Source organism: Microcaecilia unicolor, chromosome 5 (genome assembly GCF_901765095.1).
Source record: "Microcaecilia unicolor chromosome 5, aMicUni1.1, whole genome shotgun sequence".
NCBI classification, from domain to species: domain Eukaryota; kingdom Metazoa; phylum Chordata; class Amphibia; order Gymnophiona; family Siphonopidae; genus Microcaecilia; species Microcaecilia unicolor.
Genome location: NC_044035.1, coordinates 185,773,225 through 185,798,635, shown reverse-complemented (window position 1 = coordinate 185,798,635; position 25,411 = coordinate 185,773,225). Strand labels below are relative to the sequence as shown.

Below are 25,411 nucleotides of genomic sequence, written 5' to 3'. Positions count from 1 at the left end.
GTTTCTTGTGTGCTGTTCCTAAACTTTTTATTATTTCTTATTTTTCCTGTTCTTGGATTAGAATAAACTTTAGTAATGTAAGAAGCTTTTTTTGTTTATACTTGTTTTTGGTACTTACCAGGCCGGTGATGCTAAGAAACCAGTTGGGGAATTTGTATGGGTGAAGTGCTGGGTTTTTGGTTCTGAGACGCAGCACCAACAGACCCAAACAAGATCTTTAAGTCTGCCCCAATACACTTTATGATGAACACCACTGACCATTTTAATAGCCACCTTCTGGACCAACTCCATCCTGTTTATATCTTTTTGAAGGTGCGGTCTCCAGAATTGTACACAATATTCTAAATGAGGGCTCACCAGTCTTAGAATCCTGTGTACAATTCTGGAGACCACATCTTCAAAAAGATGTAAACAGGATGGAGTCGGTCCTGAGGGTGGCTACTAAAATTGTCAGTGGTCTTCGTCTTAAAGTGTATGAGGGCAGACTTAAAGTTCTCAATATGTATACTTTGGAAGAAAGGCGGGAGAGGAGAAATATGATAGAGACATTTAAATATGAGCCAATTTTAAGTGATCCCAGTAGTTAGATAAGTACATAAGAATAGCCATACTGGGTCAGACCAATGGTCCATCTAGTCCAGTATCCTGTTTCCAACAGTGGCCAAACCAGGTCACTACTTGGTAGAAACCCAAATAGTGCGGACATTCTATGCTACCAATCCCAGGGCAAATAGTAGCTTCCTCATGTCTGTCTCAATAGCAGACTATGGACTTTTCCTCCAGGAACTTGTCCAAACCTTTTTTAAACCCAGATACACTAACCACTGTTACTAGATCCTCAGGCAAAGAATTCCAGAGGATACTATTCACTGAGTGAAAAAATATTTCCTCCTATTTGTTTTAAAACTATTTCCATGTAACTTCCTTGAGTGTTCCCTAGTCCTCGTACTTTTGGAACAAGTAAAAAAATTGATTCACTTCTACTTATTCTACACCTCTCAGGATTTTGTAGACCTCAATCATATCTTCCCTCGTCCATCTCTTTTCCAAGCTGAAGAACCCTAACCTCTTTAGCCTTTCCTCATATGAAAGGAGTTCCATCCCCTTTATCATTTTGGTCGCTCTTCTTTGAACCTTTTCTAATTCCGCTATATCTTTTTTGAGATATGGTGACCAGAACTGAACGCAATACTCAAGGTGAGGTCACACCATGGAGTGATACAGAGGCATTACAGCATTTTTAGTCTTATTCACCACCTCTTTCCTAATAATTTCTAGCATCCTGTTTGCTTTTTTGGCCACTGCACACTGAGCAGAAGATTTCAAAGTATTATCTACAATGACACCTAGATCTTTTTCTTGGGTGCTGATCCACAACGTGGGCCCTACGAACAAGTAACTATGATTCGGATTATTCTTTCCAAGGTGCATCACTTTGCATTTGTCCACATTAAATTTCATCTGCTATTTGGATGCCCAGTCTTCCAATTTCTTAAGGTCTTCCTGTAATCTTTCATAGTCCGCATGTGTTTTCACAACCTTGAATAGTTTTGTGTCATCTGCAAATTTAATCACCTCACTCACTGTTCCAATTTCCATATCATTTATAATGTTAAATAGCACCAATCCTAGTACTGATCCCTGCAGCACTCCACTATTCACCCTCCTCCACTGAGAGAAATGACCATTTAACCCTACCCTCTGTTTTCTGTCCAATAAGCAGTTCCTAATCCACACCAGAACGTTGCCTTCTATCCCATGACTCTTTAATTTTCTCAGGAGTCTCTCATGAGGAACGCTGTCAAAAGGGAAAGGGACGAGATATACCACCTTTCTGTGATTTATTTGGAACTAAATTCAAAGTGGTTTACATAGTATATACAGGTTAAGTGACTTGCCCAGAGTCACAAGGAGCTGCAGTGGAAATCGAACCCAGTTCCCCAGGATCAAAATTCGCTGCACTAACCACTAGGCTACTACTCCACTCGCTTTCTGAAAATCTAGATAGATACAGTACATCAATCATTCACCTTTATCCACATGCTTATTCACGCCTTCAAAAAAATGAAGCAAACTGGTGAGACAAGACTTCCCTTGGCTGAACCCATGCTGACTCTGTCCTATTAAACCATGTTTATTTATGTGTTCCATAATTTTATTCTTTATAATATTTCCACTAATTTACCCAGAACTGATGTCAGCCTACCAGTCTGTAATTTCCCAGATCAGCCCTGCAACTCTTTTTAAAAAATTGGCGTTACATTGGCAACCCTCCAATCTTCAGGTACTACAGATGATTTTAATAACAGCAGATCAGCAATTTCATGCTTGAGTTCTTTGAGTCTGGTCCAGGTGATTTACTACTCTTTAATTTGTCGATTTGGCTCAGTATGTCTTCTAGATTCACCAAGATTTCTTTTAGTTCCTTCACATCATTACTCTTGAAAACCATTTCATGGTGCAGGTAGATCTCTTACATCTTTTTCCATAAAGACCAAAGCAAAGAATTCATTCAGTTTCTCCACAATGGATACTATGGCCTTGTCCTCCCTGAGTGCCCCTTTAGCTTTGTGATCAAACGGTCCCATGGATTCTCGCACAGGCTTTCTGTTTCTGATGTACCTGAAAAAGTTGTTACTGTGAGTTTTAGCCTCTGCAGTAAGTTCTTCTTCATATTTTCTTTTAGTCTTCTTTATCAATGCTTTGCCCTCTGCGCCTAAATCTACGTGCCGGGATTTATGTCATGTTAGATTTAGGCAATAGGGCAGTGATGGCGAACCTTTCAGAGACCGAGTGCCCAAACAGCAACCCAAAATCGAATTATTTATCGCAAAGTGCCGGTACTCATTATGGGCGGGGTTACCACATATGACTCCACCCCTATGATAGCCACATCCCCTATACTAGCCATGGCGCATATAAACAGTTCATCCCTTCTCGTAATCCAGAGAGGCAACATCTGCAAGGGGTAAAGGATTTTTAGCAGCATAACCATTTTAACTAGTGCCACCCTCCCCAGCAGCGAGAGCGGTAGCTCTCGCCACCTGTTACACAACGCTTTAACGCTACTGAGTTTATCCTGTATGTTTCGGCGGTATATTTCTTTCAAATCTTTATGAAGATAAACTCCTAAATATTTTAGAGTGCCCAATGACCAGGCCAGAGAGAATGTTGGCATCTGCTGACATCTACATTCTTGGGACCCCACCTTGATGCCTTGCACTTGGCTAGACTGTCTGATCTTTACAGCAAAGGGTTTGAGCGATAGCACAAAAAGCATGGGCGAAAGCAGACACTCCTGCCTGGTGTCACGTTCCAGTCTGAAGACTGGAGATAGCGCTCCATTAATCAATATTTGAGCCATGGGATTGCTATACAAAGCTCTTATACCTCCCAAAAACTAGCCCATAATCCCAAACTGAGGACGCACCCAGAACAGGTAATCCCACAGAATCTTGTCGAATGCTTTCTCCGCATCCAAACTAGTGATGATAGCATCTCCTGGCACACACCCTAATCTTTGTAAAACTGTTAAAGCCCGGAGGACATTAGAAGACGCATATCTACCTGGCACAAACCCCACTTGGCCCTCATGTATCAGCGCAGGCAGCACCTTTCCCAATCTGTGAGCCTGAATATTTGCAAAAAGTTTTATGTCCTGGTTGAGAAGTGATATTGGTCGGTACGATCCTAACAGCTCTCCATCCCTCCCAGGTTTGGGGAGCACCACAATATGTGCATGCGTGAAGCTTCTCCCCGCCTCCTCCGCAGCACATAGGTGATGACACAACTCTTGAAAGGGAGGATAATTTTCATACCCAGAATCTTGTAGAACTCAGGCCCAAGCCCATCAGGCCCTGGCGCCTTTGCCAGTTTCAAGCGCTTAATCGCCTGCCCAATCTCAGCTCCTGTCATCGGAGCATTCAGAGCATCCCTTTGAGCCTGTGATAGCTGGGTAAGAACCAATCCCTGAAAAAAAAGACTCTCCCTGTTCTCTGTCTCCCCTTTATCATATAATGCCTTGTAAAATTTCACAAACTCCTGTTGTATCTCTGTATCAGTTGTTACCACTTTACCCCCTGACGGTCAGATCTTGGTAATGGTCTTTTTCGCCCCTCTGCTTTTGACAAGAGCAGCCAACAACTTCCCTGCTTTATTTCCCCATCGGTAGAGGTTATATTTATACATTTGAATGTCCTGTGATGCCCTTGCAGTCAAAAGATCGTTTATCTGTTTACGTATGGCATAAAATTCTCTTTTAACTCTTTCATCTTTAGTGAAAATATGCTTCCCCGACACTTGCTGCAGTTGGGTCGACAGGGCAATGAGTTGACTCTCTTTTTCCTTAAGAATTTTTGCGACATAAGCCAAAATATGTCCCCTCAACACTGCCTTTTCCGCCTCCCAATAGGTCATAGGGTCTACCGTATTGAAATCCCCTCCCAGCACCAACTGATAGCCGCTTACTGCCACCAACTGCGCAAGAAGGCCTGAGAAAAAAAGAGTGAGAGTATACATTTGGTGCGTATACAGAACAGAGAGCAACCCTCTGGCCCGCCACTTCTCCCATCTATATGACATATCTACCCCCCGATCTTGAACCAATTTATGCATACATACATGGTGCTTCTTATGAAACAAAATAGCAACGCCTCGCTGCCTGCTGTTGAAAGACAAGGAAACTAAGTCCCCCAGCCACCCTCACTGCGTTTCCTGCAGAAATAATATATCTATTTTCATCTTAGAGCAGTGGGACAGGATCTTAGTGCGCTTTATGGGTGAATGTATCTCATCAACATTCAGTGATCCAAACCTCAAATTACTCATAAAGCCAGGGAGATCCCGACGTCAAGCAGACCCATCCCGGTTCCGAGGTAGTGTCCCAGCTCACCATCTCTCTCCTTCCCCAATCCAAAGGTGCTTTCCTCTGTAAATTGCTGCTCAATAACCTATCCCAGACTCCAGGAGTGCTCTCCCAACCCCCTATCCCTCCGCCTTGAAACTCCCTCCCCTCCTAGCCCCCTCCCCCCACACCCTCCCTTTCCCCTCTCCATCATCAGCCATCCAATACCAAGTACACTCATCCAATCTTTACCCCTGTCCCCCCCTCCCCCTAGAATTTCCAGTATTACAATTCCCTTCCCAAGAAAGCTGCACCCCCCGACACTCACTCCCTACTCTTATCTCCCGCCTGTGTACCCTCCCCCTTACCATTTACACATCCTATATTGAACCACAGCGCTCCAGCCAACTAATCATGTTGTATCCATATCATTTATTTCCACATTTTATTTCTATCCACACACAACCCCACCCGGTTCCTCAAGATATAAAACCCCCACATACCCGTACAAGAGTAGTTGCGTGCAGGGAAATCAGCCCGCCAAGAGACCAGTGAACTTTTACCCCTTATCTTTGAGCACTCTTTTCCTACATCCTGCTTCAGCTGCTTTTCCCCACCACTCGCTCAGCTACTGCACAATCTATGATCTGAACAGGGTTTAGCATCTCTTACCACATGCACGCTCCCCCTTATATAACTGCAATGTTATACTCGCACATAAGAGAGCATATAGAAATGCAGTTATACCCACAAGTAGCAGCAAGAATATGTAAAAACATTGACATATAAGCAAATCTATTAAGTAACTCATCTTCCTTTTATCCACGTTGCTAGACTGCCAGGCGAAAGATAGCGGAATCCTACATCACTCACATGCTGCAGAATCTGCCATTCGCCTTTACATAGTTTCGCACACCTCCCTGCCTCCTGCCAAGTGATTTGCCGCCTCCTCATATCAGAGAGGCCGTCTAATAGCTGTCATACTGTCCAGAATATCGCCTCTCTTGACAGCCAGGAAAAATATCAAAAGTCCCTTACATAAGTCCGGCTACGTGTAAGGGAGGCATGTACTTCCAAAAACTCTCTAAAGAAACCTTGCTTTTTGTCATCTAGCAGTCTGCCTTCAGTTAGGCACTCTGCGTCCAACTACAGTACATGTCCTCATATTGCAAGTTGGCCATGAAGGTCTGTAGCTCTTCTGGACGCTCCATGAATAGTACCTTGCCCTTGCGCAGAACTCGGACCCTTGATGGGTACTGCAGCGAAAACTTGACTCCTTTATTATATAACTGAGAGCAGTACGGTGAAAGACGTTTCCTCATCTCCGACACTCTTTGTGAAAAATCCTGGAACATCAGGATACTCGTTCCATTATGCACCAAATTTCTTCGCTGGCGATATTTAGCCATTAGCTGGGCTTTGTCAGCATAATTGAAAATGCGGGCAATCACCGGGCGCGGCCTGCTGTTCTGCTCCTTCATGACACCCACGCGGTGCACCCTTTTGGCCCTCAGCCTCTGGCCCTCCACCTCAAGTCCCAGCCCTAAAGGTAGCCACGTCTCCACTAGGTCCCGTAGGTCTTTTTCCTTTACACTTTCTGGGACCCCTACCAGCCTGATGCTATTCCTCCGACTCCAGTTTTCTTGGTCCTCCACTTTATCTTCTAAAAGTTTACACCGCTTCTCAAGCGCAGCCATCTGGGAGTTCATGCTGTTCACCATGTCCTCCTGGTGGGATATTCGCTCCTCGGTGTGCTGTATTCGGTTTCCCTGCGCTACTATGTTATCGTTCATATCAACCATGAACGTGTGTAAGGCTGACAATTTGTCATCGAGCACTGCTGCCATGTGTTTCATTATTTCCTTGGTCGCCGATTCTTACAGCGGGATCACTGGCGGGGCCTGCTGTTGATTCTCCCCTACAGGTGCTGCTCCGGTCGCCATCTTGGCAGCGTGATGCGCTCCGCGGCTCCTCTGTGCACGCGGATTCCGGGCTGGCATACCAGGAAAACCCCCTCAAAACACCACTTCAACCAGTCGGGTCAGCTACAGAGGCTTCTCTTCACTACAGGTGGGTACACAGTCCCTCCAAACGGGGCGGGAAGTCGATATAAAGCGGGGGGTTTTTAACGATAGCGAGGAGAGCAGCTGAGGAACGTCCGCTCAGGATCCAGCCATCACGTGACCCCCTGGGGCAAAGTCTTTTATCTAACAGGATTTCCATGGCCCCATAACCTCCGCCGCCAGCTCCGCCACCCAAGCTGAGCCAATCGTGGAAGTGGCCGGGCTCGCCAGGGCCGCCATCTTCTCTTCTCCCATCAGCGCTTTTTCCTTCTCTTTTGGTGCTCCTTTCGCAGCCATAAGCAGGGAGAAAATTGGTATCCAGACACGCCTTAGACTTCAGGGTAGCTAGGAAGCCCGAGGTAAGCCAAATTAGCAGGTCGAAAACTCTTAAAATCGAGGGATTAGTGGTGGGCTGGCAGGAGTGGGGTTTTTAGTGACTGCTCCTGATCATGGCATCACGTGACCTCCTCTGTATTAGAGATTTTAAGTAAATTGTGGAATACAGTTTATAATCTAATATGCGATTGGTTAGCATTGAAGCTTGAAATGTTTGTCTGCCAAAAGAGTCCAATATTCTAGCTTCTCTGCCTAGAGGAGGAGAAGAACTGTGTATGCATTTTAAAGCAGATTCCACAACTAGGGAATGATGAGGTAATTGAGTTTTCTCACACTCAATGCATTTCTGTATCTTATACATTGTATCATGTATCAATTCTCTTTGGGGTAACTTGAACTGTCAGTGGAGTCTCCCAGTTTTTTAGTATTTTTCATAATTGTATGAAATGTAACAGTGAGTCCTCTAGGAGAGTCATAATCCAGAACCTCAAAGAGTTCTGAACAAGGTTCTTTCTCGGTCTCTAATTTGAAAGGTATGGCTTGAGCCATCTCACGGACAAAACCAAGAAAGGATATACTTCCTGGAGGAGACCTACATCTCTCATGTGGTGGAGAATGTTCAGATGGGATGCCATAGGACTCCTCAGCTGAGAGGTCCTGTGGGTTCTCACCTATCTCCCAGGAAAGATCAGAGTCTGACTCTTCAAAGTACTGCTCACGGGCAGAACAGATGAGGTGGTCTAGTGGTTAAAATGGGTGGTGGGTTCAAATTGCAAAAGGTGGAACTGAAAGTCTTGTTGCCTGTTTAAATACTTGAATATAGAAACAAATATTTTCCAGAGAAGGGAAAACAGTAAAACTGGAGAACATAAATTGAGGTTGTGGGGTTGTAGACTTAGGAAATTATTTTTCATGGAGAAGATGGGTTGATGCTTGGAATGCCCTTCTGAGGGAGGTGATAGAGAAAAAGGCGTGGGATGAACACAGAGAATCTCTAATTAGAAAATGAATGGTATAAAAAAAAAACTTAAATGGTTGTGTGTGTGTTTGCATGTCAAGTGGCGCTAAGATGGTGACTCTGGCTGTGAAGAACTACGTCCGGTGCAGGGCAAGCTTGTATGGTCTGGGTCCTGTATATGGCAAACCGGTTTAGAATGGGCTGGAGGGGGTTTCAACAGTAATTTGGAATGTGAGGAGAGGGCCGGGCAGACTTCTATGGTCTGTGTCCTGCAAATGACAAGACGGATTTGAATAGGCTGGAGTGGGCTTCGGTAGTTGGAATTTAAGGACAGGGCCAGGCAGACTTCTATGGTCTATGTCCCAGAAATGCTAAAGAGAGACAATGATCAAGTATTTATATCACATTCGTTGTTAGTATAATTTTGACTTGATAATGAGCATGACTATTGGGCAGACTGGATGGACCATTCAGGTCTTTGTCTGACATCATTTACTATGTTGGAGTGGAGTGGAGTTGGAGTGGCCTAGTGGTTAGAGCACTGGTCTTGCAATCCAGAGGTGGCCGGTTCAAATCCTACTGCTGCTCCTTGTGATCGTGGGCAAGTCACTTAACCCTCCATTGCCTCAGGTACAAACTTAGATTGTGAGCCTTCCTGGGACAGAGAAATATCCAGAGTACCTGAATGTAACTCACCTTGAGCTACTATTGAAAAAGGTGTGCACAAAATCTAAATAAATTTTTTTTAACTTTAAATGTTTACTTTTTATTGATTTAGCATAATCACCAATCACAAATACAAACAATAAACAAAACCAATAGCACAAACTGCACATATGTCCGCCCACGCAGGGGCCTACCTCTTCACATCCCATCCCCCCCCAACAATACTATTGATAACATAACAGCATAAACATAGCTTCTTATATATCCCGTATTTTTTTCTGTAAACAATCCCATCCCCCTGTATGCCGTTTTAACCCCTCCCTACGATATGCTATGAGGCGTTCCATATGTATAAGGTGACTCAGCTTACTTTTCCATTCTCCTAAAGTCGGTGGGTCTGGATTTTTCCACCTCTGAGCTATTAGACACTTAGCTGCGGCATACCCCCATCGGAGCCATCTAGTAAACTCCCAAGATCCCCGTTCATTATACAAGCCCAACAAACATTCCTTAGGACCACAAACCAACGACTGCCCAGTTATTTTAACAAGTGCTTTCATAACCCCCTGCCAGAACACCTCCACCCTCAGACAAGTCCACCAAATATGCAGAAATGACCCCCTCTGTGTTCCACATCTCCAGCACAACCCCGTACCCCCGGGGTACATTTTCTGTAACCTCTCTGGTGTGTAGTACCATCTAGTTAAAACCTTATAAGCATTCTCCTGCACCAATACACACACAGAGGCTTTGTACACCTCCCCACAGATAACCTCCCATTCCCTCTCAGAGAATGCATAGTGTAAATCCCGTTCCCATTCCATCTGAAACGTAAAGGGCCGAGGGTCACTACCCCTAAAAAATCTATAGAGCACCGAAAAAGGCCTGGGGATCTTTTGCAAAATTAGCCACAAATTTTCCAATTCTTCTTTCTCCTGTGGTTTACCCTCCTTCCACCCCAGTGACCCCACAAAATGTTGGATCTACAAATACGAGAACCTATCCCCCTCTGTCAAGCCATACCTGGAACTCAATTCCTCAAAACTCTTCACTGTACCCCCATGCAGCACATTACGAAAGCTTTTCAGCCCCAATCGTTCCCAACTCCCAAAGGTGGCATTCTCCCTCCCTGCCCCAAATTTAGGTTCCCACCTCAGAGATGATAGCGTAGATACCTGATCCCTCTGTCCCCACCTCCGCCTAACTAGTTCCCACACTCCCCACAACTGTCGCAGAAACGGATTCCGAACCTCCTCCAACCGTCTTTTTTTCCCTTCCGTGGTCCACAAGAATGAACTCAAGGACCTGAGTGTACTATAGGACTGCTCCACCTGACACACGGACTTATTAGGCCCTATTTCCCAATCCAGAATCATCCTCACCTGGGCAGCCAGATAGTACCATTCGATGTTTGGGACTGCTCGACCACCCCTCTCAGGCGCTCCCCATAAAACTCTACCTGCAAGTCTAGGATGCTTACCCTCCCAAATAAATTGCATCACCATCCCTTGTAACTTCCTAAGCAGCTTTTGTGGAAGCTCCACCGGTAATGTCTGAAACAAAAACAGCAATCTTGGCAAGATATTCATCTTTATCACAGCCATCCTTCCCCACCAGGACAGCCACAAACCCTTCCATCTGGACAATTCGCCCCTTATTTGCCCCACTAACTGCCCATAATTAACACGAAACACTCTATTCAGATCCCTGGGAATCTGGATTCCCAGATATCTGATCTTCTGCCTTGCTCATTTAAAAGCAAATCTTTCGGCCAATCTCTTTTCCTCCTCTCCCGAAATGAAACCCCCAACAACTCGCTTTTGTCCATATTAACCTTCAAGCCTGCTAAACTCTCAAATTCCCTCAATATATCCACTACTTTAGTGAGCGTTTGCTCCGGATCCGTCACATACAACAACACATCATCTGCAAACAGGGCTATTCGATGATCCCTCCCTCCAGCCCTTATTCCCCTCACCTCTGGGTGTTGACGTATTATCTCAGCTAAGGGTTCCATGTACAAAGCAAACAGAAGAGGGGACAACGGACACCCCTGCCTGGTCCTGCGCCCTATTGGGAAAAAATTGATATAGCCCCCATTAATTCTAAGGCGCGCTTTAGGTTGATCATATAAGGCCGCTAACCAACTACAAAAGACCCCTCCCAAACCCATACAATGTAACACTGCCCGTAAGAAAATCCAGCTGACCCTATCAAAGGCCTTTTCTGCATCGATTGCTAACAGAGCCATATCCTCATCCCTCTTTTGGGCCTCCCAAATCAAATGCAAAGTGCGCCTGACATTATCCCCTACCCGCTTGATCCGCATGCACCAATTTCGGAAGCACCCGTGATAACCTGATAGCTAGAACCTTAGCCACTATTTTAGCATCAACATTTAATAAGAAAATGGGCCTATAAGAGCCACACAGCGTTGGATCCTTCCCAGGTTTAGGAAGGATCACCACTCCCGCCTCTGACATGGACTCCGGAAGCTTATTTCCCTCTAACACACCATTGCCCACTCTTACTAACAAATCCCCCACTTCTCCCACAAAACTCTTATAAAACTTGGCCGAGAACCCATCTAATCCCGGAGCTTTCCCATTAGGCAACCGTCTAATCACCCCTTGTATCTCTCCTAAACGTGGTGGGAGGCGGGGCTGGTGGTTGGGAGGCGGGGATAGTGCTGGGCAGACTTATACGGTCTGTGCCCTGAAAAGGACAGGTACAAATCAAGGTAAGCTATACACAAAAAGTAGCACATATGAGTTTATCTTGTTGGGCAGACTGGATGGACCGTGCAGGTCTTTTTCTGCCGTCATCTACTATGTTATGTTACTATGTTATGTATAGGCTCATCTAGACGAGTCCTCTCTCCCTCATCCAACCTTTGTAATGGGATGCGATCCAAATACTGAACCATAGTCTCCTCTGTGACATTCTCAGAAGATCTATATAACTCTGTGTAATACCTCAAAAAAACATTCCCCTACGTCCAAGTCCGTATACTGCCATTCACCCCCCTCCTCCCTTATCCTCTGCACATGGAAGCACCCCTTCCGGGCCTTGAGCTATCAAGCTAGCAATGTACTAGACTTATTAGCAAACTCGAAGTATTGTTGCCTAAGTCGAGTTCTCATGAATTCCACCTCCTCCATTTGCAACTGCTTCAAATCCTCTCTTGCTTGCTTAAGCTCCTCCCAAAGCCCAGCTCCCGGATTCCGTTTATGCAGTTGTTCAATGTGTAGCAATCTCTGTCTCAACTCCAAGGATCTTTGTCCCCTATCCCTCTTCCTTCTGGCCCCCCATTTAATCAATACCCCCCTCACCACAATCTTCAGTACATCCCATAATATACCATCAGACACTTCCCCCGTGTCATTAAAATGCATAAATTCCTGAATGGTATGGCTAATATCCTCCCGTATATTCTCATCCCCCAACAAAGTCTCATTCAACCTCCAAATTCCCTTACCAACACCTCCTACACCCCCCCTCAATTTAACCCATGTGGGCGCATGGTCTGAAATACAAATTGATTCAATCTCCGCTTCCTCCACCCCATGCCAATCATTACGCTGGATCCATATCCCATCTATTCTAGAGTAACTCTGTGCTGCATGGGAATAGAAAGTGTAGTTCCTCTGTGTGCCATGTAAAAGTCTCCAACAATCCACCACCCCCAACTCTTTCATGAATCGCCTCAGAGCTCCCCTCCCTGGCCTACTCTACTACTACTACTACCACTTAGCATTTCTATAGCGCTGCCAGGGTTACGCAGCGCTGTACAAGTTTAAACATGGGGAAGGACAGTCCCTGCTCAAGAGAGCTTACAATCTAAAGGTTACAAACTATGTAGTCAGTGTAGGTATCATGAATGGGGAAGGTGGTTAGGCGCCAAAAGCAAGGGAGAAGAGATGGGCTTTGAGTAAGGACTTGAAAATGGGCAGGGAGGGCGCATGGCGTATGGGCTCGGGAAGTCTGTTCCAGGCATAAGGTAATGCGAGGCAGAAGGGGCGGAGTCTGGAGTTAGCGGTGGTGGAGAAGGGTACAGATAGGAGTGATTTGTCCTAAGAGCGGAGGTTACGGGTGGGAACATATGGGGAGAGGAGGGTAGAGAGGTAATAGGGGGCTGCAGATTCAGTGCACTTGAAGGTCAATAGGAGAAGCTTGAACTGTATATGGTAACGGATCGGGAGCCAGTGAAGCGACTTGAGGAGAGGGGTGATATGAGAGTATCGGTTCACGCGGTAGATAAGACGTGCAGCGGAATTTTGGACAGATTGAAGGGGGGATAGATGGCTAAGCGGGAGGCCAGCGAGAAGAAGGTTGCAATAGTCAACACGAGAGGTAACGAGCGAGTGGACGAAGGTTCGGGTGGTCTGTTCAGAGAGGAATGGGCGAATTTTGCTAATATTATAGAGGAAGAAGCGACAGGTCTTAGCTGTCTGCTGGATATGGGCAGAGAAGGAGAGGGAGGAGTCGAAAATGAATCCGAGATTGCGGGCTGAAGAGACGGGGAGGATGAGGGCGTTGTCAACAGAGACGGAAAGTGGGGGAAGAGGAGAAGAGGGTTTGGGTGGAAAGACAAGGAGCTCAGTCTTTGCCATGTTCAGTTTCAGATGCCGGTTGGACATCCAGGCAGCGATGTCTGAAAGGCAGGCCGAAACTTTGGCCTGGGTTTCGGCTGTGATGTCGGGAGTGGAGAGGTAAAGCTGGGTGTCATCAGCATAGAGATGGTACTGGAAACCATGTGATGAGATCAGCGAGCCCAGGGAAGAGGTGTAGATCGAGAAAAGAAGCGGTCCAAGGACAGATCCTTGAGGAACCCCAACAGAGAGCGGGACGGGGGTGGAAGAAGAGCCATTAGAAAATACTCTGAAGGTGCATTGGGAAAGATACGAAGAGAACCAGGAGAGGACGGAGCCCTGGAACCCGAATGAGGACAGTGTGTCAAGAAGTAAATTATGATTGACGGTGTCAAAGGCGGCAGATAGGTCGAGGAGGATGAGGATGGAACAGTGACCTTTGGATTTGGCAAGGAACAGGTCATTGCAGACTTTAGAGAGTGCTGTTTCTGTCGAGTGTAGTGGGCGAAAGCCGGATTGAAGCAGATCGATTACGGCCTGAGAGGAGAGGAAATCAAGGCAGTGGCTGTGGACAGCGCGTTCAAGTAATTTGGAGAGGAAGGGTAGAAATGGGGCGGTAGTTGGAGGGACAGGTGGGGTCAAGTGATGGTTTTTTGAGAAGTGGTGTGACTACAGCGTGCTTAAAGGTGTCGGGGACAGTAGCAGTGGAGAGAGAGAGGTTGAGGATGTGACAGATTGAGGGGTTAACTGTAGGAGAGATGTTGGTAAGCAGATTGGTGGGAATGGGATCAGAGGAACAGGTGGTGCACTTAGAGGAAGAAAGAAGGCAAGCAGTTTCCTCTTCGGTGATCTCAGGGAAGGAGGAGAAGGAGGCCAGGTTAGGTTGGTTGAGGGAGTGGGTTAAGAAGTCACAGGGAGGAGAAGGCTTGGAAGTGAATTCAAGGTTTATCTTCTGCACTTTATCGCGGAAGTAGTCAGCTAGTGTTTGAGGACAGAGTGAGGGGGTGGGGGGTGGGAGCGGAGGGCACTTTAAGTAGGGAGTTGAGGGTGGCGAAGAGGCGACGAGGGTTGGAGCCAAGAGAATTGGTTAATTGAGAATAATATTCCTGTTTGGCAAGGAATAGGGAGGACTGGAAGGAGGACAGCATGAATTTGTAATGGGAGAAGTCTGACAGGGTGCGAGATTTCCTCCAGAGTCGTTCAGCAGATCGGGTGCAGGAGCGAAGGTAACGGATGCAAGGGGTTAACCAGGGCTGAGGATTAATGCGCTTAGTGGGGCGAGAGACAGATGGTGCTAGGGTATCCAGAGCAGTGAAGAGAATTTCATTGTAGGTAGAGACAGCCGTGTCAACAGATTCAGAAGACGAGATGGAAGGGAAGAGATTGGAGATGTGAGAGGATAGGGTAGGGGGGTCGACGGCTTGGAGATTCCTGAAGGCAGTGGTTATAGTTGGGCGAGGTTGAGGGGGAGGGTGATGAAGTGTGAGGGTGATTAGGTGATGATCTGAGATAGGAAGGACTGAGGTGCAGAAATTGGAAGGTGAGCAGGAAGAGAAGAGAACGAGGTCGAGACAATGGCCGTTACGGTGAGTAGGGGTGGTAGAGCATAGTCGGAGGTTAAAGGAGGATGTCAGAGTGAGGAATTTAGAAGTGTAGGAGTTGGATGGGTTGTCAACGTGAATATTAAAATCACCAAGAATGAGGGATGGAGATGAGAGATCAAGAAAGACGGTGAGCCAAGCGTTGAAGTCAGTAATCGATGAGCTCCCACTGCCTCTCTGCCGTAGCCCGAACCATCCAGACGACCCCCGGGCGCGAGAAGAGCTAGACAGGCTCCGTACACCGCCGCTGCACTCCCTGGCCGGAATGGCCCGGGCGCGGACTCGCTGGCCACAGATCCGGGATGCATGCACTACGAGGAGGGACCCGTGAGACCAGACCAGACCAGACCGGAAAGCGGAGGCAGAGTGGCAGTGGCCCATGGCAACACCGAAGTTCGACCTTGGCGCCGTCTACTGACCTGGCCTGGTCGCGAGGCCAGTCGGCGGACCCGACCACGCGGCCGATCGCGCTGCTGGTATCTTGGTAAGAGGACTGCCCCGGCCAGCGATTCGGGAGCGCCCCGCCCGACACAGCACGGACGGATATCCTGGACTCCGGGCGAGAGGGCGATGTAACCTCTCGCCTGTACGGAACACCTCGTCCGACCCGGCCCGACCATGCTGTAACATCATCCCTCCCCCCTTTGAGTGATCCAATCTCGCATAGTAACATATTAAATAGTAGATGACAGCAGAAAAAGACCTGCATGGCCCATCCAGTCTGCCCAACAAGATAAACTCATATGTGTATACCTTACCTTGATTTGTACCTGCCTTTTTCAGGGCACAGACCGTACAAGTCTGCCCAGCAGTATTTCCTGCCTCCCAACCACCAGTCCCGCCTCCCATCACTGGCTCTGGCACAGACCGTATAAGTCTCCACTATCCTCCACTATCCTCGCCTCCCAACCACCAACCTCTCTTCCCCCACCTGCTCCGCCACCCAATTTTGGCTAAGCTTCTGAGGATCCATTCCTACTGCACAGGATTCCTTTATGCATATCCCACGCATGTTTGAATTCCGTTACCATTTTCATCTCCACCACCTCCCGCGGTGCCATATTGAAATCCCCCCCCCCCCCCACTATCACCTGACCCCACACAAAATCCATTAGATCCTCCCCCAGCTTGTTATAAAACTCCTTCTGATTCCCATTCGGTGCATTAACATTGATCAATGTCAGTTCTTTTCCCTGCAACCTCCCTCTGACCGCCAAACATCGCCCCTCCTTATCTCTAAACACTTGTTTTGGAACGAATCCACAATTATGACGAATCAAAATAGCCACCCCACCCTTCTTCTTGGGCCCCTCCCCTTGATGTATCAGTACCTCTCTATATTGTCTGTGTTGCAATAAATGCACATTCCTAGGTCTTAAATGTGTTTCCTGCAAGAACGTAATCCCCCACTGCAACCTCCCCAACTCCTTGAACACTCTACTCCTTTTCCCTCTATTATTTAATCCATTCACATTCCAAGTGCCCAACACCAAAAACTCCCCCCTCCCCCCATGTCCTCCCCGACCCCTCTCCCTTCCCCTCTCCCCACCTGTCTTTCCCTTCCTGTCCCCCCTTGCTCCACCCCTTCCTCCCCATCCTCCTATCCCCCCTGAACTGTCCTTTTGCAAGTCAGCCAATTCGAAGTAAGTGACACACACCCTTAGGGCTGCATCCATGTTTCAGTCATTATATCCTGTATTCCCCCTCAGTCCCCCTCAGCCCCTCCCGCTCCCCATCTCTCCCCAAATTTCTTTTAATGAAGTACCCCCTAAGCAACCTCTTCATCTCTAACCTCCCTCCCTTAATGCATCCCCATCTACTTCCTACATTACCCCTCCCTACTCATTGCACAACACAACCATTACCCCTACATTTCCCTACAGTTAATACAACTTCCAGACACCTTCAATCAGATTTTGCCAGCTTCACATCCCCTCCGCTCCATTGAAAAGTCCTTTTACCATCTTCCTCTGCCGAAAGTTCCCGGGCGTCCCCCTCTGTCACTCTGGAGCCCTTCTCTTTTCCATGGCCTTCTCTCGTTCCTCCACAGGACCTGGGACCCCTCTGCAGCCCAATGCCTTCAAGGCTGTCCATGCTTCTTCTGGATTCTGCACCCTGCGCGATTTTCCCTGCACAGTTAGCCACATAGCAAAAGGAAAAAGCCAGCGGTATTTGATCCCTTTAGATCTCATAAACTGGGTAACCTCTCTGAAGGACTGACGCTTCTGCAACCTTGTCCCGGCCAAGTCCTGGAACACCCCATTCTTACAATTCTTCCAATTAATTTCTCCCATTTTTTTTGCCTTGGCCAGTATCTTTTCTTTCAAAGGAAAATCCGCAAAACAGACTACAATATCCCTTGGGTTAGAATCTCGGTGGGGCCCCGCCACTCGATGTGCCCTTTGTATATGGAAATCCTGCAGCTCACCATTTCCTTCAGGATGTAGTATGTACTCACACAACTCCTGGATTACTACTTCACAGTTAGTAAAAATCTCTAGGTCAGGAATCCCTTTGAATCGCAGATTATTCCTTCGAGACCTATTCTCCAGGTCCTCCAGTTGATCCTTCATCCCTTGCCAGTCTGCCTCCTCTTTTTGAAACCTGCATTTAACTTCCCCCATATTCTTCTTAAGGCTGTCCACTTCCTCCTCCAACTCTCCAACCCTGGAACCCAGGTCACGGAGCTCTGCCCGAAAATCCCTCATGGCCACCCGAATGTCTCTCCGGACCCCTGCAAAATCCGCTTTCAGGTCCTGAAACCATTTCTCCACTACTTTTCCTGCCATTTCAGTCCCCTCCGAGGCACTCTCCACCACATGCAATTGTCCTGTGCTGGGGGGGGACATGCAATTGACCTGTGCCAGGGGTCACATGCAATTGTCCTGTGCTGGGGGTCACATGCAATGATCCTGTATTAGGGCACACATGCAATGTTCCTGGGCTGGGGCTCACATGCAATGTTCCTGGACTGGAAATCTCATTCAATGGCTCTGGGCTGGGGCTCACATGTAATTGCCCCGGGCTGGGGCTCATTGCCTCCCTCCCGCCTGTGATCTCCTCCAACCTCCTTTCAGGGACTTGTATTACCTCCATAACAGTCCCTATCCCCTCCAACCTGCAAAATCCGTCCTCCTGAGAGCTGTCCATAGCCTGCTCTGCTCCCGCCAGGTTCAGAGGAGCCGCCATCTTGACCATGCGCCCCTCCGCACTCTGCTCCATCTCTGGTGCTCCAGAGAACTCCACCACCATGGCCAGCTGTCGGGGGACTCCCTTCTTCTGCAACGCTCCTCATCGCCCTCTCCGCACTCCTCTCCGCCATCTTTTCGGCTCTCCGCGCCACTCCCGCCACCTTATCTGTCGTTTTTTTCCCCGAAGTGGCAGTAAATTTGTATTTTTTCAGCCCCTTTCGCGTAGGCATGATTTAAACAAAGTCTATGCACAGTTCCCCGCTCGGGACAGCGTTTTTGCACAGGAAAAAAGCTTTTTTTAAACAGCGCCCTGATGGAGCTTCGGTTTTAAGCTTCCATCTCGTCGCGTGACATCACTTCCTCCCTTAAAAAAATCTAAATAAATTAATTAAATATGTTACTATGAATGTTGACTACAGCACCAGCTCTGCGTTGAGGCAGATAAGTCTCCAAGGTTGGAGAAAGTTCCTCTGCCGATCGGGTTCGTGGTGCCCCCGACGTTCAGTGCTCAGCCGGTGTGCGAGACCACTCCTGCGACTGTCTCTCCGTTATAGACTGGCTAGGCTGAGGCTGGTACAAGCACCCTGTAAGCCTGTATAGTTTGCGAATGCAGTAGCCTTGAGTGCTCTTCCTTGAGCATAGCCTGGATTTCCTCCTGTAGAGTAGGCATCAGTACCAGCTAAAAAAGCAGTGTGGACTCAGCCTGTACCGGCATAGGAGATCTGGAAGACCTTGAAGGCTCTAAATGAGAAATTAGTTGGAGAGGAGAGCAGTCACTGTTTCCATCGAAGCCCCCTCCAGCCCATCCTAAACCGGTTTGCCACATACGGCATGGATGCTTCCTGTGCATCAAGGGAGAATGATGGTGATGCTTCTTAGGTTTTTTATGCTGAAGGTCTCTTGATGCACGGGCACTGACGAAGAAGATGGGAGAATACTTACAAGGTTCAGTACTGAATCCAATGTTGGACCATCTTTGATGTTGTGTCAGTACACCAAATGCCGGTGCAGGTTCTGCATCGAGTGCCGAATCTCCTGTCATGCTCAATGTGAATGTTGATGCAGAACCATGGGGGTCTGTGACTGAAATACTCCTATTGCATCGAGTACATTTCTTAAAGCCACTTAGCACCCTCATTGACATGGAGGGAAAAATGACCGATGCAAGTCAAAAGGCTCTATGGCCTGGGGAGCTACTACAAATCATCATTTCTATAGCGCTACTAGACGTATGCAGCATTGTACACATTATATACAAGTACTTTCTCTGTCTCTAGGGGGCTTACAATCTAAGTTTTTTGTACCTGGGGCAATGGAGGGTTAAGTGACTTGCCCAAGGTCGCAAGGAGCTGCAGTGGGAATCAAACTCAGGTTGCCAGGATCAAAGCCCGCTGAACTAACCATTAGGCTACTCCTCCACTCAAATAGTTGTGTTCCTGAAAATGGTTGATGCTTCCCAGGAAAAGAAGAGCTCAGAGACCTCAAAGGCCAAAAAATGAAACATAATTTGAAAAAATGAATAAATTAAACAAAATTAACACAGGAAAAGAAGCATATGAAGAAAAAATACCCCCAAAAAAGGAAGGCACCAAAAGTCAAAAGTTTGATGTGCTGAGGAGAGATTAGAAAAGCAACCTCTCTGCTCCGCAGAAAACAATAGATTGTTGGTCCCGTGCTTGAGCGTCAGATGGGAAGGCACCCATGCATACTCAGTGGGGGCACTGCTTCAAAGTTTTAAAGTGACAGTGCACTACAGCACTGTCCACACCAGGCTCTGTAGATGATATCACCCACATGTGAGAATATTATACCTGTTTTTTCTCGGAGAAACTTCTTTACCTACTTCCTGCAGGTAACTGCACTCTGTAAACAAAGGCTTTTTCTTTTTTTGCAATTGAACATACAGTCTTTGCCTTAAACACCACCTATTTACTCCTCTGACAAATCAAATGGCAGAAATCCAGAACAACTCATTACTGCTGGTGAAGTCCCTACTCTTGATATCTGACTCCTCATAAGCAAACTCCCCATTTTATATTATTTAACTTAATCAGCTCAACAGTCTTTAAATGAGACATTGTTCCTCTTCCAAGATTTCTTCCTCTAGTTTTAATCGGTATGTGACTGAGGGCCAGATGCACTAAACTTAACGAGCCATTAACAAGCAAGTAGTAAACCCTGGCATGCACTAAAGGCCATTTTCTGATCACGGTAGCAGCTAGCGAAAACAGAATGCAAATGTTCCAAAGGAGCTGCACTACCGTTGCAAGGCTATTATAATGAGATGCACTAATGTTTACCGATTCCCCTTACCGTGGAAAACCTAACGTGAGGTCTGCACTCTCGTTAGGCTAGGGCTGCTGTGAACGGACCCATGGAGACCAGTGGGAAAGCGCCTAACACCCATGTAAAAAAAAAAAAAAAAAAAGAACAAGCTGCGTGTCCCAAGTGCTCGTCAGGGACGTCCTTCTAAAGTGCCTAACATGGATGTCCTTCAAGAACGTCCCTGACGTTCACTTGGTTTCTTTTTCCCCCCTCCGACGCCACCCTCGCGGCCTCCACCGCTCCCCCCTCCATTGAAATGACAGCTTCCCACAGCCCCGGCCTTCCCGCCATCCTCCGCCCCCCCCCTCCCCTCCTCCACCCGTCCCCCTCCGTCTGCCACCGGGCCGGGCCCTCACAGCGCCTCTCACCTCCGTGTGAAGGCGCTGCAGCAGGCAACAGCTTACGTCAGATGAGGGCGGACCAGGGAGGAAAGGAGGGAAGTCCGAAGGGAAGCGATCAGCTGTTGCTTGCTGCAGCGCCTTCACACAGAGGTGAGAGGCGCTGTGAGGGCCCGGCCCGGTGGCAGGTGGAGGGGGTAGCGGCAGCGGCGGGGCTGCGGGAAGCTGTCATTTCAATGCAGGGGGAAAGGGGAGCGGCAGCAACCTCGGGGGGGGGGGGGGGGGGGGCGATGGACGTCCATAAAGAACGTCCATAGGCACAGCTCATCTTTGTTTATATATTGTGAAGGACGTCCATAAAGGACGTCCTTGGCATGCGCAGAGCATCCAGCATAACACTTGGCTGCTCTGCGCATGCTCGACTGGCTGACTGTTTAACGATGGAATAGAGAATGCAAGTGAGCTACAACGAGCAGTTCATTTGCATTCCTATTCCTTGATGCATGCCCGTTCCTTACCGATTTGCTAAGGGAATCGGTAAGGGAAAGGCTTTAACAATATTTTAGTGCATCTTGGCCTGACACAGAAACATTGCAAAATGTGTTTGTGGGATGGAAACACAGCACTTTCATGTGCTGCTTGTATAAACCCCTTTAACAGACTACAAATGAAATGCAGTGAATCCACATCCTCTACTCACAAAATTAATTACCCCACTCCTCACCTTGGGCTTGGTTTCTCTCACAGCACATTGTACGAGGAAACGATCTGAGCAGCATCAAAGGTTTTCATCTTAAAATATTTATTATCCTGCAAGATATATCTGGAAACAGCAAACTCCTGTGTGGTGTACTAAGTCGTACTCGTAACACAGATACCCTGTTTCCCCGAAAGTAAGACATCCCCCGAAAATAAGACCTAGTAGAGGTTTTCCTGAATTGGTAGATATAAGGCCTCCCCCAAAAGTAAGACCTAGCAAATTTTTGTTTGAAAGCAGGGCCGCCGAGAGCCGGACAAGGCGGCCCCCCCTCCACCCACCCGGAACTAACCTTAAACGCCTCCTTTCACCTTCGCAGCAGCAGGGCAGACCTCTTCTTCCTTCCATGCCCCGCCCTCGCGGACGTTATGTCAGGCGAGGGCAGGACACGGAAGGAAGAAGTGGCCTGCCCTGCTGCTGCAAAGGTGAAAGGTGGCATTTAAGGTTAGTTCCGCGAGCAATGGCGGGCGGGCCAACCCCGATCCAACCCCGATGTTTCCCTGAAAAATAAGACAACCCCTGAAAATAAGACCTAGCACATTTTGGGGGGCAAAAATTAATATAAGACAGTGTCTTATTTTCGGGGAAACACGGTAGGATAATTAAAAATATCATTCTGTAGACAGGAAAATGATGCCAAGATCTGCAGCCTCATCAGCACTTCAAAAACACTATGGACTCCAACTTTGAATAACATTCTCAGTGAATATATTTCTACTTTTGCTATTTATGTAACTGATTGGTAAGTGCAGACAGAGATTTGCTGTTTTAAACAGGTTTTTCCTATAAAGGTTTAATTCCTATCCAATTACTTTCAAGAGATGAAAGAGAGAAAGGAGAAGATAGAATCAAGAATAATGGAGGAAAGCAGATGGGAAAGATTGAAAACAAAGGGCTGTTCCTATATTTTTATTCAAGGACTTTGATTTTGTACTTACTATTGGGGTACATGACCCTTCTGTTTGGAGTTGTACTCCTCTTGCTCTTTCTGTTTCTGCTTTAGTACTTCTGTTAGTGACTGAAAGGACTGGGAACGTCTCATCTGTACCTTCTTTGCATTTCGTGCGTTGTGTTTTACAAAGTCAATACTCGTACCTTTAATCTGCATCTAAAGAAGATAAATTTTAATATACAGCACTTGTTTACTTATAATTGTGCTGCTATTGTAATTGTTGCTATTTTTATAATGTGCAAACCGCCTGTATGTATGACTATATGCAGTTATAGCAAGTTAATAAACAAACACTTGGTCACATGATGTGCTGAGCCTGGGTAGCAGTGTTTTCCTGGGGCTCGATGGGACTCCCTAACATTCTGCCCTATCCTGCATGATAACCGTGCTCCTGGAGCTGAATTTCATCATTAGAAGTTGTTAGATGATGTATGTACCATGCTGCATAAAGAAATGGCAATGAAAAACAAAGTGCAGAAGCTGGCAGAGCCATAACTCCTGATGGAGCTAAGTCTTATGAAAACCTGTGAACAACACAACTATTCCTCACCCCAAGACCCACAAACTTCACTGTATATTTAAACAGGTACACTCTAATAAGGAGGAAAGACCTCAGTGGCACCTCCTACCCCCTTAAGAGATATGGCTAGCCTTACATATATTCCACCATCATTGGTTTGAATGCTCATCTCCATTGCAGGACAATATTTGTTTGGGTTGGCAGTGTAATAAGCTCCTAAAGAAGCCATTCCAGGTGAAACGGATGGTTCTGTTGAGCCAGTCAATAGACGCCACCAATGATAAGTGTTTTGCCATTTATTTGCTGCATTAAATGTGACTGTATATGTAATAGATATGTGATTGAATATACTATAATGGTGTGATATATGTATTTGATTAAAAGGGTGCCAATATGTGAACATGGTAGTCTTGGCTCAGAGGAGATTGCACAATTTACCCTCCGCAGTAGACTGCAAGTTTGAGAACCTCCTGGAACAAATACAAAAATTGTTTGGGTTGGCAGTGTAATAAGCTCCTAAAGAAGCCATTCCAGGTGAAACGGATGGTTCTGTTGAGCCAGTCAATAGACGCCACCAATGATAAGTGTTTTGCCATTTATTTGCTGCATTAAATGTGACTGTATATGTAATAGATATGTGATTGAATATACTATAATGGTGTGATATATGTATTTGATTAAAAGGGTGCCAATATGTGAACATGGTAGTCTTGGCTCAGAGGAGATTGCACAATTTACCCTCCGCAGTAGACTGCAAGTTTGAGAACCTCCTGGAACAAATACAAAATGTCTCCCAAAATGTCTTCTCTTCAGGAATGGGAGAGGTGGAACACAGGATGAGTTTCAAAGGGTGAGGGAGCAGCTGCAGGCCCTGAATACTAAGGTGATGGAATACAAGCTCAAAATAGATGATCTGGAGAACTGATCATGCCACAATAATCTTCGCTTTGCTGCCTTCCCAGAATCCATTGCTAAAGCAGAGCTAATTGGTTTCCTAGAGCAGTGGTTACTCCTGGCTTTACATTTTGCTGTGCAGCTGGGGAAACTTCACATTGAATGGGCTCACAGAACAGTTTACTTAAAATTTTATATACTGTCATTTGGAGAACTATCACAGCAGTTTACAATAACCAAATATAATCAAAAGAAGGAAGAGAAAATAACAATATAGATAATATAACGAAAGAGAGAGGATTTAAGTTGCAAAGTTAGTTCAATCCAACACTGCCCAGCTACCAGGTCCATGTACTTAGATATGTGCTGACCAAAGTATTTATCAATGTTGACTAAGAGCATCTATGAAGAAAAAGGTCATCAAGTCTCTTTTGAAGGCTTAGTAAGAAGGTTCCAGCCTTTTTTTTTTTTGAGGTTAAGATGGCCGCCGGCAAGAGGTCACGGAGCCACTGCTCCAGTGACCCCAGTTAGGATCCTGCCCTAAACGGGTCTGCTCGGCTGCCTGGCCTGCACGTGAAGGGTGCCGCTGAGCGTGAGACACCTCTGAGACGTTCGGCGGGAAACCGGGAAGAGCAGTCCGACGCTGGGGCTCGAGCGCAGATCCAGCCCTGCCTCATGGCCGGGGCGCGACCCTAGGAGGACTCGATCTCCACCCGTCGCTGGACAGAGGACATCGCCTGCGAACCACAGGACGAGCAACCGAAGATATCTCCGACGTTCTCCCCGGGTGGCCCACACACGTGGGACACCTTCAGGGCACACAGCGGAATACCGGTACGAGCGGTCCTGCGCCAAGGCTCGATCACGGCTCCAGCCGCGTCAGTCAGCTGCTGACCGGTCGACGGCTGCGTGAACCCAAATCCTCACACGACTGTGACTGCCGATCAGGCTGCCACCGCTACCGCCGACTTCCAACGCGACTTCCTTTCCACCCATAGCTGCAACATTGCCCTGCCGAACGAGTTGCTGCCAAGGGCCGAGCCGGCCTCCGTGGACCACAGGAAGCGCCGGCTAAACACACGTCGAGGTCGGGAAAGGACAACAGAGAGGTGAGCGCTGCACACGTGGCTGAAGAATGAGGAAGGTGGATGAGAAGAGGCTTCAACTTTGATGCTCCTTCTGCTTGCACTGCTGACCTCTGATCTTGAATCGCTCCCAACGCTACCAAGGACTACAGGTCACTGCTCTCCAACAACTCTTGATGTTCCTATTAGCTAGTTTTACTGGCTAATGACCTTTGATTGCTTTCTCTGCATCATATAGCAGTATACTGAACTATACTACTGACTTGTTTGCTGACTTTAGACCTCTAAAT

The 25,411-nt window shown here is 47.1% G+C and overlaps 1 protein-coding gene across 2 annotated transcripts in view; it reads right to left on the bottom strand.

Moving 5' to 3' along the window:
* ENKD1 (enkurin domain containing 1) overlaps positions 1–25,411 on the bottom strand; it is a 215,014-nt gene that overhangs the window by 11,724 nt on the left and 177,879 nt on the right. For both annotated transcript variants that reach the window (XM_030203660.1, XM_030203659.1), the window contains exon 6: positions 22,609–22,778. In XM_030203660.1, the coding sequence (XP_030059520.1) occupies positions 22,609–22,778 (170 nt within the window). The remainder of the gene's footprint in view (positions 1–22,608; positions 22,779–25,411) is intronic.